Raw genomic sequence first — 12527 nt, forward strand, 5'->3', positions numbered from 1 at the left:
ATGGCTTCTCAAGAAAAGCCCTCACTTCCCATCCTTAATATCTCCCTCAAAAATCGATAAGTAATCGGGCCCCATGGAACTGAATTTTACCCATACTATAAGCATTAGGCAACAAAAAAACTTTACAAAAACACTTTTGTTTCTTCCTCAGCCATGTTACTGTTTTTAAGTAATTTAGAAAGTGCGGGCTGGGAGACCTTACTCGGTTTCAGAAAATGGAAGACTTTGAAATCAAATCTTCAGTCTATCAGAATCTAACTCCTTGTGAAGAAATGGAGCTGCTAAGAGGGAGGGGCTTTCCCCAGGGTCACGTGGCTGGTCAGGGCCGAGGCCGAGCAGGGCCCCGGGTCTCTTAACTCTGGACACAGCGCACCTTGCCAGAGTCTGTGAAGGAGCTGGGGCCTTTGGAGGTAGGTGTCTGGGGAAGATGTTAGGCTGTCCTTTAGAGTCACTGGAGTAGTCTTCCCTGGCTTTTTGGGGTTTGAGTCTTCTCCAGGCTACTGTAGTTGACATGGCAAGGAGCAGCCTCTAGGGTCATATCTGTGCCCTGGGAAAGGCTGAGCCGTTGTGGTCTTGTTTGGAGGTGTGACTTGAGGAGCTCACAGAGCTGATTGCTGATGCTTTATTTTCTTGTCCTGGCCCTATAGTTGTATCAACATGCCCTCTTTCCTGTTGCTGGAAGCCATCTGCATTTTCCTGTTTGCCAAAGGTAAGTCTTCTCGGTTGTGGGGCGAGGGTTAAGGTGTTGAGGGGTTTGGTTTGCCTCACATCCTGTTGATTTTAACTTCTAAAGTTCTCGAGTGCATTTGTGTTTCTCCACTCCACGGCCACATGCCTACTCTAAGCCCCATCATCTGGTGCTTGGACCACTGCAGTAGCCTCCTGACTGGTCTCCGGTCTCCTTGGGTTCACCTGGTTCCCGTCCATCCTGTTTTTCACACATCGCCATTTCAAAATGCAAATCTAATCATGTCTGGACCTCTCTCCACTCCCATCCCCTACCTGAAACTTTTAAGTGATGTCCTATTGCTCTTAAGAGGCCCTGCCTGGGACTTCCCTGGCGGTCCAGTGGTTAAGACTTCAACTTCCAATGCAGGGGGTGCGGGTTCGATCCCTGCTCGGGGAGCTAAGATCCCACATGCCCTGGGGACAAAAAAAACAAAACATTAAAAAAGAAAGGAATCAATATTGTAACAAATTCAATAAAGACTTCAAAAAATGGTCCACATCAAAAAAAGAAATTTCAAAAAAAAAAGAGACCCTGCCTGATCTGATCCTGTGCCACCTGGTGTCCCCTCTGGAGCCCCCTCTGTCCACCCTTTGTGTTGCAGCCCACACTCCTTCCAGACCTGCCCAGCACCCTTGCTCCCTCCCATCCTAGGGGTTCTCAATTATGGTGGCCTCTCTGCCTGGATCATCGCCTCACCCCAACACTGCTATTCTGGTAAACTCCTATTCATCTTCCAGCACCCAGCACAGTTCCTCCGGGACCCCCAGATCAGGTCAGATCCCCCTATTAAAACCTCCTGTAGTGTTGAATTCCTCTGCTGTGTAGCAGTTAACACAGATACGAGTTTATTTCTGTGTGCATTTTTTAAAAATAATGTCCATCTTCTCTACTGGACATAAGCTCCATGAGAAAGAGACTCTGCCTATTCTTCATTCACCACTTACTGTGTGATCTTGGCTCCTAGCACTGAGCTTGGCACATAGTTGGTGCTCAAGAAGCAGATTAATGAATGAATAATGGAGCAAATCAATTTTCTGTTTACTTCCCACTTTGGCCCTCCCAAGTTCTAGCCCCTTTGAAATATGAGATGGTAGAAAGGAACAGTGTGTTTTGTGGATTGTCGTCCAACGAGTAAGAACCAGTGGGCTGGGTGGCTGTCTGAGGCTAGCCCAGGGTCCTCTTGCGGTCTCTGAGGCTCTCTTCCAGTTCTTCCCCGGTCTGTGTTTCTGTGAGTAGGGGTACATACACTCTCTGCTCGTTGGCTGCTGTCACCACCTGCCTGTTCTCCGGAGCCTCAGGGAGATAAGAGAGGCTGGAAGAAGGCTGTGCTTGCCCAGCCCACCTATCCCCTCTCTTGAAGCCATGTGGGTGCTGAATGTAACACGGTAGCTTCATGGCCAAGGAATTGGGGAGAAATGAGATGTGTTTGGGGACAGGGCCCGAATGCGGTCCCTGGGGGCCCAGGCACAGTAAAGTTTCTGTTCTAGCTCATCGTGGAACTTTACCCTCTGTAGCCTGTCCAGTTTACAGAGCACTTGATCTGACCACCCCTAGGTTGTACAGATGAGGCAGGGGAGGCCCAGAGAGGTTCTGTGATTTGCCTGGGGCTGCACAGCTATCAGTAGCAGGGCTGGGATAAAAACCCGCCGCCCACTCCACCCCCTCCCCATCCAGCTTCTTAGCACCATCCATTACCCCCGCCCTCGCCAGGTAGGTGGTCCTCAGAGGTGTGGGCTGACTTGGTTGGGAGAGGAAGCAACAGTCACACGTTCATCAGCTCCCTGTTCCAAGGGGGACTTCTGCAGAGTCCTGAGGTAGTTTCACAGGGGCGCAGTGGGGACATCACCCTGGTACCCGCTCCCCTGAAGGAGGCCTCACCTGAAGCCTGGCACCCGCCAGGACAGCTGGGCACATGGTGCAGAGTTACATTAGCTGAGTCACATCTGTAGTGAGCCGTCTCTGGTCACGGAGCGCCTCCTCCCTCCCATCCGGGGCGATGGCTGGTCTGTCTCCAGCTGGAGAATTTGCTGGTAAGACATTTAAAAAGGAACAGGACCTTAGGGATTCCTTAGCTCCTGGACCCTTTGCCAGTAATTTATGGGCTCATTCAGGAAAGCTTAGTGCCTACTGGCTTTGACTACAGGGTCAAAGGATGTGAGCATTTTTATAGTTCTTAATTCATTTGGCCAAACTGTGTGCAGAGAGCTGGGCTGGTCTCTGTGGAGGACAGGTGGAGGTGTTCCTGCCCTCGGAGAACTTCCAGGGGTGCAGGGCTCGTGGGAGCAGCACCGCATCAGGGGATGGGCTGCAGCAGGAACCCCCCCAAGTTGACAAGATCTTGATGATGTCGAGTGCACTGACACAGAAAGCCTCCATTTTCTGGAGGACCAATTTGCTGAATTACTGAGTGATTTTTGTGATCTTTTGTTTTTGGAGTTTGGGGGGTAAGTGTTGCCTCTGCTTCTGTCCCAGCGTCTGCCATGTGTTTTATGGAAGTGGAGGATTCAGTCTACTGTCTGTATTGTAGTTTATGTCTTGTTTCTGCCTCTGGTGGCAAAATGGCAGTGGTGGTCTTTCTTGGACTTCATGACATATACTTACTTGTCTGACAGCTTTTGACTGTGGAGCTAATGGCTGGTTTAGCATTTTGGCCTAGAACCATCTTCTACTCGAGTAGAGATTAAGGGGAGGGCATATCAGGTGAGCAGGAACTCAAAGATATGGTCAGGGGAGAAGTAGACACTGGTTTAGTTTGTTTTTCAGGAACTAGTGAATGTAGGTGGAGCTGGGACCAGCCAAGGGGGTAGTTGCTTCATGCAGTGGTCCCCAACCTTTCTGGCACCAGAGACTGGTTTTGTGGAAGACGATTTTTCCACGGACCCGCATGGAGGGGATGGTTTCGGGGTGATTCAAGAGCATTACATTTATTATGCACTTTATTTCTATTATTATTACATTGTAATATATAATGAAATAATTATGCAACTCACCATAATGCTGACAGGAGGCGGAGCTCAGGTGGTAATGCGAGCAATGGGGAGCGGCTCTAAATACAGATGAAGCTTCGCTTGCTAGCCTGCCGCTCACCTCCCGCTGTGCAGTCTGGTTCCTAACCGGTCATGGACCAGTACCGGTCCATGGCCCGGGGGTTGGGGACCCCTGGCCTAATGAACTGCAGGGGGTGCTGCCAGCGAGAAGCATGCCCCCCAGAACCTGACATCATTTTTTGGTGTCCTCCTCCTGGTCACCTTCCTGGCAGGGGCAAATCCCCCTGAGCCCAACTTCCCTGTGTTGTGTGATTCCTACCCTACCCCCACCCCCGCCTGGCTCCCTCTCCTTTACCTCTTTCCTCAGCAGTCCCCCCAACCCCATCTCACATTCCTTCATCTGCCCCGTTCCTGGCCTGTCCGGCTCCTGGGCTTTGCCCCCCCTCGCTTTGTGCCCACTGTGTTTACCCAGCGGACATGGACGTTTATAAGCATCTACATGTCTGCTTCTTCTGGCAGTGACCATGCACAGTTGGCTTTTCAAATAATCCCTCCAAGTGGCTCCTACTGTCTTCAGAACTTTCATCATGGTTGGCTTGCTGTTCAGCACCTGGCATGTTACCTGCCCTCAAAGTTTTGAGCCCTTGTTCATATTAATTGCATTGAATGACTGTATCAGTGTTTACTGAGAGTTCTATCTCTTTGGATATTTGTTACCGCCATCATTCCTCTGAAACAAGTAACATTGAAGGGAGTGTCTTGGTGCACATTTTCCCTTCTCTAAAGTTGTTTTTCCTTTGGATCAATTCCCAGGTGCGATACTGTGGAGCCTAAGCACTTTGATGACTCTTAATTCATTTGGCTAAATGGTTTTCCAAAAGGGTTGTACCAATTTATAGTGCCACCACTGGGAAAGCTTTTCCTGATTTAATCTTTCCCCACCCAGTTACATTTAAATTTAAAACTTGATCATCTAAATTTCACATTTAAAAGGGTATCCCATTGTTTGAGTTAAAGTGCGTTGTCACCTGTTTGAAAATTTTCCTTGTGCTTTTCCATGAATTCTCTTTCTTCTATGAATTGTCTGTTCACGTCCAAGGTTAATGTTTATGGCAAGATGCTACACCCCAGAGGGGCACTCAGTTATGCCTACCCAGGGACGAAACTCATCAGAATCACAGGCTCTCTATATCCCCCCGTATATATTTTTAATTTTTCTCTTCAAAATACCCAAATTTAAATGTAAAGATACCTGATAGAAGTGGGGCAATTGGTGGGGGTGGAGGGAATTATTTATGTTATCCATCTGGTAATTTTTAAGATACAATATCATTAAACTCTTTCACATTCCTGTTTTCTCTCTTGTGACCCGTTCGTCCTGGTCATAACGTGGAGACTAAGACTCCTCCCCTCTCTGCCTTGTAATGACTGCTTCTGGTGTTTTCTCTCCTAGTGCCTCCATCCCTCCCTCTTCAGGAAGGCCATGTGAGCAAGGAGACCATTGGGAATATTTCAGTCGCCAGCAAAAGTAAGCCCACGTTTTTACTCAACCCTCCAAACACCTACTTCAGCCTCTGCGTGATGGACTCAAGAGAAGCCATGTTACTCCAGACAGTTTCTGCCCACTCATGCTGTGGCCAGAGTCATTTTCCCCAAACAGGGGCCCAGCCAAGTTCCTCTCCTGGGTAAAAACCCTAGGAAGATCCCTGCTGCCGAATTTCTTGGCCCATGCTTCAAGGTCTTCTGTTGTGTGACCGCCATCTACGCAGCCAGCCTCGTCTGCTGCCATATTCCTTCTCTTCCTCCCTGCTTGTCATCCCCTCCACATGCTCAAGCCACCCCGCCCACTCCTAGGGGCCCTGCAGTCCCTTCCCTCCCTCTCTGGTGAAACCCCCCTTGCATGCAGCTACCAGGTGGCGCCTTCTCACTGGTGCTTCTCTGACTTCTGCTCTCTTGCATCTTCCTGGTGAGGTGATAGGGTGTGGACTCTGGAGCCACACCTGTGGACAGCCTCAGTTTGATTCCCGGCTCCACCACTTTCTGGTACTTTGGCCTTAGGAAATTCCTGAATTGCCCTGTGCCCTGCTCTCCTTATCTCTCCAATGGGAATGCAGATTGTAAATCTGTTTAGGGGTAGGGGTAGGGGGCTAGAGAGCTGATATGATAGCTAAAGAGTACAGGGTTTCCTTTTGAGGAGATGGAAAATGTTCTAAAATTGATTGTGATGGGGATAAATATATCTGTGAATATACTAAAAACCATTGAAGTGTATACTTTAAATGGGTGACTGGTATGGTATGTGAATATTATCTCAATATAACTGTTGAAATATAAAGAAATAGTATATCTCAAGGTGGTTATGAGAATTAAATAAATTAGTACATATAAAGTGTTTAAAGCAGCACCTGGCATATAGGAAAGATGCAGTCAGTGCTGGTTATCATTACGTAGACTCTTGGGTAATGCAGCCTTATGAACCAGGGTGCCTGGCTGTGTCCCAGACAAGATTGTGGCCCCTGAGGGCAGGAACCAAGGCTCTTGGGTATCCCTCTCTGGCCCAGTAGCCCCTCCTCTCATACGGCTCAGTTAGTGTTGTTGAATTAGACTCTTCCATTATTATACAGACTTTCATGAGTTGTGCTCATGGTAGGTGGGTGCTCCCTGCTGCAGAGGAGGGATGCCTCTGGCCCAGAATTTCTCCAGTGTTATTTCCCCCATTGAGCTTAGAGGAGCTTGACCCACCACAAGGTTGTTTCCGCCTCCACTCTGCTTTGGGAGTAAGATCTTTTGGGGACCAGACTGTAGGGAAGCTGATTGTCACCCATTCTGTCCCCCCTCTCCCCTAGTGATGTGCTCGGCTGCGGCGGACGTCCTGTTTCTGATCGATGGCTCTCACAGCATTGGGAAAGGGAGCTTTGAAAGGTCCAAGCACTTTGCCATCAGTTTGTGATGCCCTGGACATCAACCCCAGGAGGGTGAGTGCAAGTCTCGTTGTCTTTGTATGAGGGTGTCTTTGGCTGCAAGTGACAGAAATTCTATCTTAAGCAGAAGAGGGCGTTTACTGGCTTGTGGAACCAAGAAGACTTAGGAGGTGAATCCTGGTTCTAGGCACGATGGGATCCAGGGACTCAATCCCTCTCTTTTTCTCCTCCTCTCCATTTTGCTTCCCTCTGTGGGCTTCCTTTCCAGGCAGCTTTTCCTTACATAGCAAAGTTGCCCTGCATTGTCCCTCAAGGTAGTCACCCCAGGAAAAAGAAAGTAGACTTCTTACCCTGTGGAGCTGGCAGAAGTCCCAGGGAGGGCTCTGATTGGACGGGCATAGGTCACATGACAGTCCCTTGACCAATCACAGAAGCCAAAGGGAAGAGCTTGTCTAGCCAAACCTGAGTCATATGCTTATCCTCATTCTTGCGGTGGGGATGAACACTTGGATTTCCCACTAGAAAGAGAGGTTGTGTTTGCAGAACAGTGGGAAAGGGAAAGCATGCTGGCAGACAAAAACTGTAACTGCCTCTGAAGACTAGAGTCGTAATATGAAACAGCTCCTACCCTCTCTGTTCACTTGAAAGGAACAGCTCCTGCCTAACCAATCCAGCCAGTATCTTCATTTCTTGTTATTCCTTGTTTCAAAGAGCAAGTCTTCAATGTCAGCAGCGCGCTAGCTGTGGTTCTTGTTGCTAAAAGAGCATTTTGGAACAACTCAACAGAAAAACAGGCAATGAACACAGATAGTTCCCAGAAAATGAAACATAGATGGCCCTTTGACATAGGAAAAGATGCCCAGCCTCACTCAATGTAATAGCAAATCTCTGACCGATATACCATTTTTCACTTAACTAGATTAGCAAAAATCCAAAGTTTGGTGTCATGCTCCATTGGCAAGTCTGTAGGAAACCAGTATTCTCATGCACTGCTGGTGGGAATGTGCAACCTCTCTATAGAGGAATCTGTAATAACAGTGTCTATCAAAATTACAAAGGCTGGGACCCTTTGGCTCAGTATTTTATTCTACAGATACTCCCACAGGTGCAAAATAATGCACATATGAAGTTATTCATTGCAGTGTTGTTTGTAATTGTAAAAGATTTCAGGCAACCCAAAGGCCTGCTCACAGGGGACAGGTAAATCTATTATGGTGTCTTCATATAATGAAACACAGGGCAGCTTTAGAAAGTGAATGAGGAAAATCGCTGATGTGGAAAGACACCAAAACAAATGGAGTGTAAAAATAAGGTGCAAATGGTATGTATAATGTGTTACCTTTTATGAAAAATGGAGATGAAAAGAGTCTATATTTGTATTCGTCTGTATGTGCATGAAGAAACTCTGGAGGGATTTGTAAGAGGCTAAGAGCAGCGGTTTCCCATTGAGGGAGAGGGTGGGAACTGAGTAGAGGGGGCACAAGTCCAGGGGGAGGCCCATCGGTATAAACGTCTTTATACTTTATGGATTTTGAACCACGTGAACTGACTCAAAAATCAAGTAAATTTAAGGAGGGCATTTTGGTCTGGAAAGCTATAATTACTTGAATTAGGGGCTAGTCACATACAGGTCGAGGAAGGAAGTGGTTTTCCAAGATGACGTTCCTGGGTTAATCCTAGAAAAACCTCTAGGATTTAGGAGCAAAATAATGGCTTTTAACGAGGGCCAGATTTTCTCCAGAATGACCTGTCATTTGTGGAGAGTGAGCACATTACCCTGGACCTCAGGCTGTCTTGCATGGTTATAGTTGACATCATTCCATCGAGGCATGAACAGCCTGGAAGTTCCAACCGTGAAGTCAACCCATCACAGACCCTCAGAGGGTCAGGGCCAAGGGCAGCTGAATCTCTACCCTCCTACACACAGGGCCCTGATTTTAAAAGGAAGTGATTCTCTATGAAGTTTCACTAATTTTTTCATGAAGGAAGAACCATAAAGATCAAACACTGTTGACCTTGGCATGGATATAGTATGTCCTGAAATGGGTGGCCTGGAGATCCCAGAGGATGGCAAGTTGGAAGGGAAGAGTTGTATGGATTATTAGAGAATGTTTTACAACTGAAGAAACAGGCTCAGAGAGGCTAAGTGACTGCCTAGGGTCACACAGCAATCTTAGAAGAGAGCTAAGCTTGGAAGAACTGGTGCTCTTGACTCTCAGCCCAGGACTACACATTCTGCTGTCACAATCACGTAGCACGTGGACAGCAGGCAACATGGTGGTGTGTGTCTGTGTATCTGTGTATGCGGAAGTGGGGTTGCTGATGGAATTCAGCATCCTCAAAGAGAGGGTAAGAAAACTATGACAGAAAAACTTGATGGTGGTGCTGTTGGGAGCAACTATCTCAACACACAGGTCCCCAGATTTCAGGGAATTTAATCTCAATGTTGCCAAACCACGCCGAGAATGTGGCATTTTTAGGTTAGATATTGGCAAACCAGACAGTGCCCACAACAAGGAGACGGAACAGTGAGAGGCCTGGACTTTTCCATGTGAGGGAACCTGATTATCATTTTCATGGGAAAGAGGGTGCCTAGTGGCTCTCTGTTACTAAGAGGACATAGTCTGGGTGTTGACGGAGCTGTATTTGGCTTGTCCTGAGAAAATTTTCTCACAGCAAGACCTGTTGAGCAAAGGAGTTGGGTGTCTATTTCACGAGCAAACGAGAACCTCCACCTCCAAGCTTCTCAGACTCGATGGAATTGCTAGCGAAGGGTTTTTGCATTAGGGTGATTTCAGATGCTTCAGTCTGACTTGTGGCTTCAGGTTTTGTGTGTTTGCTGCTGCATTTTGGTGTCATCGTCTTATCTCCATGTACAAGGGATTTGATTTGCACCTAATTTTACTTTCCAGGAAGAAATTTTTAAGTAGCTATAAATTAAGGCTTTTTATGGAGGCTCTGTTTTGAGGTGGATTTAAGGTGTTTAAAAAGTCTTCCTCTCAACCCTTAAGCTGAGAAGTTCACTTCCTGGCTCTAATGTAATGATTGCAGCAGAGTGATTACAGTGTGGTGAGAAATCTGGGCGGGCTTGCTTCTGAGCATACAGTAAACTAAAGATAAACGGTAACTATTTTGCTCCCAAACCACCGGTTAAATTAAATGCCTTGACTACTGACTCGAGCTGTTTCCATCTTGTTTTGTTTTGAAGTTGGCTCCTTCCTGTTTAATTTAAATAAATACACCCAGCTGTTGGTCTCAAGGGAGTTTTTAAACTAATTCATTCATTCACATGGTTCAAAAAAAAAGACATTCAATGAAAAATATCCCTCCCAGTCACATATTTTCTGTTTGCCCCGCCCCGCCCCCCTGCTGTCTTGAACACCCTTACAGAATCGCTTCATGCAAATATAAGCAATATAAATATATATTCTAATTTTTGCCCTTTTAACATAAAGGGTAGCATGCTATACACACAGTTTTATCCCTTGCCTTTTTCTCTTCACATTATCTTGGAAGTCTTTCCATATCTAGGTAGATAGGTAATATAGGTCTTAATATAGGCATATACACTATATCATTTTTTATAGCTGATTAATGTTCCATTGTAAGGATTTACCAAGGTTTAGTTAACCAGCCCCTATTGATGGACATCCACTATTACAAATACATTGTGAGCTTGTAAATATGTCATTTCACACATGTAGAAGTATATAGCTGTAGGATAAATTCCCGATAGCCCCATGCATTAGTAATTTTCAATAAATATTGACAAATTGCTCTCTATGGATGCCATAACATTTATGTTCTTGTAGCAGTGTTTGAGAATACTGGTTTCCCCCTGCAAACATTGTATCTGGCTTTTTGCTACATCTCAGTGCAACACAATCAAGCATCTTTTCTTATTAAAGAGCCATTTTGTATTTCCTGTTCTGTGATTGTTCATAGCCTTGGCCCATTTTTCTGCTGGATTGTTGGTCTTTACACATATCAATTCCTAGACACTCTTTATATATTGGGGAAACTAACCCTTTGTCTCTGATGTGAGTTGCAAATAACTTTTCATTTTGTCTTCATTTTTTGGTTGTGTTATGATATGTTTTGCCCTGTAGAAGTTTTCTTCATGTAGTCAGATTTATCAGTTTTCCTTTACGACTTCTGGAGTGCAAGTCTTTTCTACTTTGAAGTTACAAAGGAATTCTCCCAAGTTTTCTAGAACTTTTATGGTTACATTTTTGACATTTAAATCTTGAATCCATTTGCAATTTATCCTTTATTCTTTTGCAGATGGCTATCCAGTTGTCCCAATATCACTTACTGACTGTACCATCTTTTCCCAATCGTTTGAGATGCTCCCTTTATCACATGCTAAATTCAAGGGAGATTTTAAACGGGTCGCTTTTCAGAAACTCCTTCCTGAGGTTCTCTACTACTCTGCTTTCCGCTGTCCCTCTCCCTCACATGCCCACCCAAGACTTAAATTTCTTCCTACTTAAGATTCCCAACAGCTCCTCCTGTGGGAGGAAGGTCCAATGGGCTGTGCTCCCTGGGAGCAGGTGCAGCCGGCCTGGTGTGGCCAAGTGCTTTGATCAGCTCCCAAGCGCCAGGCCTGTTAAGGGATCAGCAGTGAAGGAACTCACAGAGCAAGAAAAGATCAGCGTCGTTGTTTAAATATGAATCACTTGGCCCATTTGCAATCTTGGCCAGAATCAGGGTTAATTGTGAGAATAGTAACTGAGAATGTAGTTTCTCCTGGAGTTTAGAGAGCCAATGACTAGGTGCAGGGGTTAGGCCCTCAAGAGGAAGCTTAAATGTTTAAACCCTTCTCTGCTTGACACACACTAATCTTAAGGATCCAGGGAATGACTTTACTCAGTTTCCCTTCTCCAGTTTTGCAAGGCGTTGGATTTTCTCTTGTGGCCTTCTGAATGAGGATGCAAAATCAGGACTCGCCAGTGGCTCTCACAACCTCCGCTACAGAGGAACTTCAGCTCCAATAGTGCTCGTCTCCGATCAGGGAGCTGCTCGTCCCCCAGTCTGACTCTGGCCTGGAGATCTGGCCTTTCCCTAGCTTGGCAGGAGGAGGCCTGGAAGAGTGGGCCCGCCAACCAAGGATGGGTGTGTGGTGGCTGCGGAGAGCTTCTGTGACACCCCTGGTTGGGGGTTTAGCTGAAGTCCTGTGCTGGCTGCTGAGAAGGTGATCGGCATAGGCTTAGTGAAGATCACAGGCACCAAGTCCAAAGGCCGCGCTCCTTTCTTACTAGCCCTGGGCCAGACCTGTATCCTCTTTATTTTAGTTTCTCCAGCAGTGATGTGGGTAGGAATAGCACCTCTCTGTGGATTAAATGTAATAAAGAGTTGAGAAGGCTTAAAACAGTGCTTACACCTGGGAGGCAGTAAGTGTGAGCAGAGACCCTAAAGCTCACAGCTCCGCCCAGAGAGCTGTCGGAAGGGGGGTCGAATTGGTGGTGGTCAGTGTGGAGCAGGGGCAGATTTGACCATCTCCTTCCAGATTGTCCTCTCAGTCTTTGGAGCCTTCTTTTAAGGAGACGAGAGAAATACCAGCACTGGTATTTGTGAGTGGGCAGGGGGCAGCGTCGTTAACCTTTCCCGTCCCTTCTTTCCGCTCAGGGATGTTTGTGACTTGACCCTGCTCTCGGGCCCCGGGGCCCTCCGTCTCCCACTACGGGTCAGGGTGGGAGCGGTCCAGCTCAGTTCCGCCCCTCGTCTGGAATTCCCCATGGGTGCATTTTCAACCCAACAGGAAGTGAAGGCAAGAATCGGGAGGATGGTTTTCAGGTAAGTACGATCAGATACTGCCGTGGTTAGGATGAAGCTAGCTGCTCTCAGAATCGTCCCTTGAAGGGTTGGGCCTGCTCTTGACCTCACAGA

The 12527-nt window shown here is 46.8% G+C and overlaps 1 protein-coding gene across 1 annotated transcript in view; it reads left to right on the forward strand.

Annotated features, from left to right (window-relative positions):
• The first annotated feature begins 583 nt into the window (after positions 1–583).
• The window catches only part of VWA2 (von Willebrand factor A domain containing 2), a 49095-nt gene continuing 37151 nt past the window's right edge, over positions 584–12527 (forward strand). The window contains 6 exon segments of the mRNA XM_024121646.3: positions 584–709; positions 5171–5245; positions 6564–6657; positions 6659–6696; positions 9334–9342; positions 12338–12434. Of these exon segments, the coding sequence (XP_023977414.2) occupies positions 658–709; positions 5171–5245; positions 6564–6657; positions 6659–6696; positions 9334–9342; positions 12338–12434 (365 nt within the window). The 5' untranslated portion in view covers positions 584–657.

This window comes from Physeter macrocephalus, chromosome 20, assembly GCF_002837175.3.
Source record: "Physeter macrocephalus isolate SW-GA chromosome 20, ASM283717v5, whole genome shotgun sequence".
NCBI lineage: Eukaryota > Metazoa > Chordata > Mammalia > Artiodactyla > Physeteridae > Physeter > Physeter macrocephalus.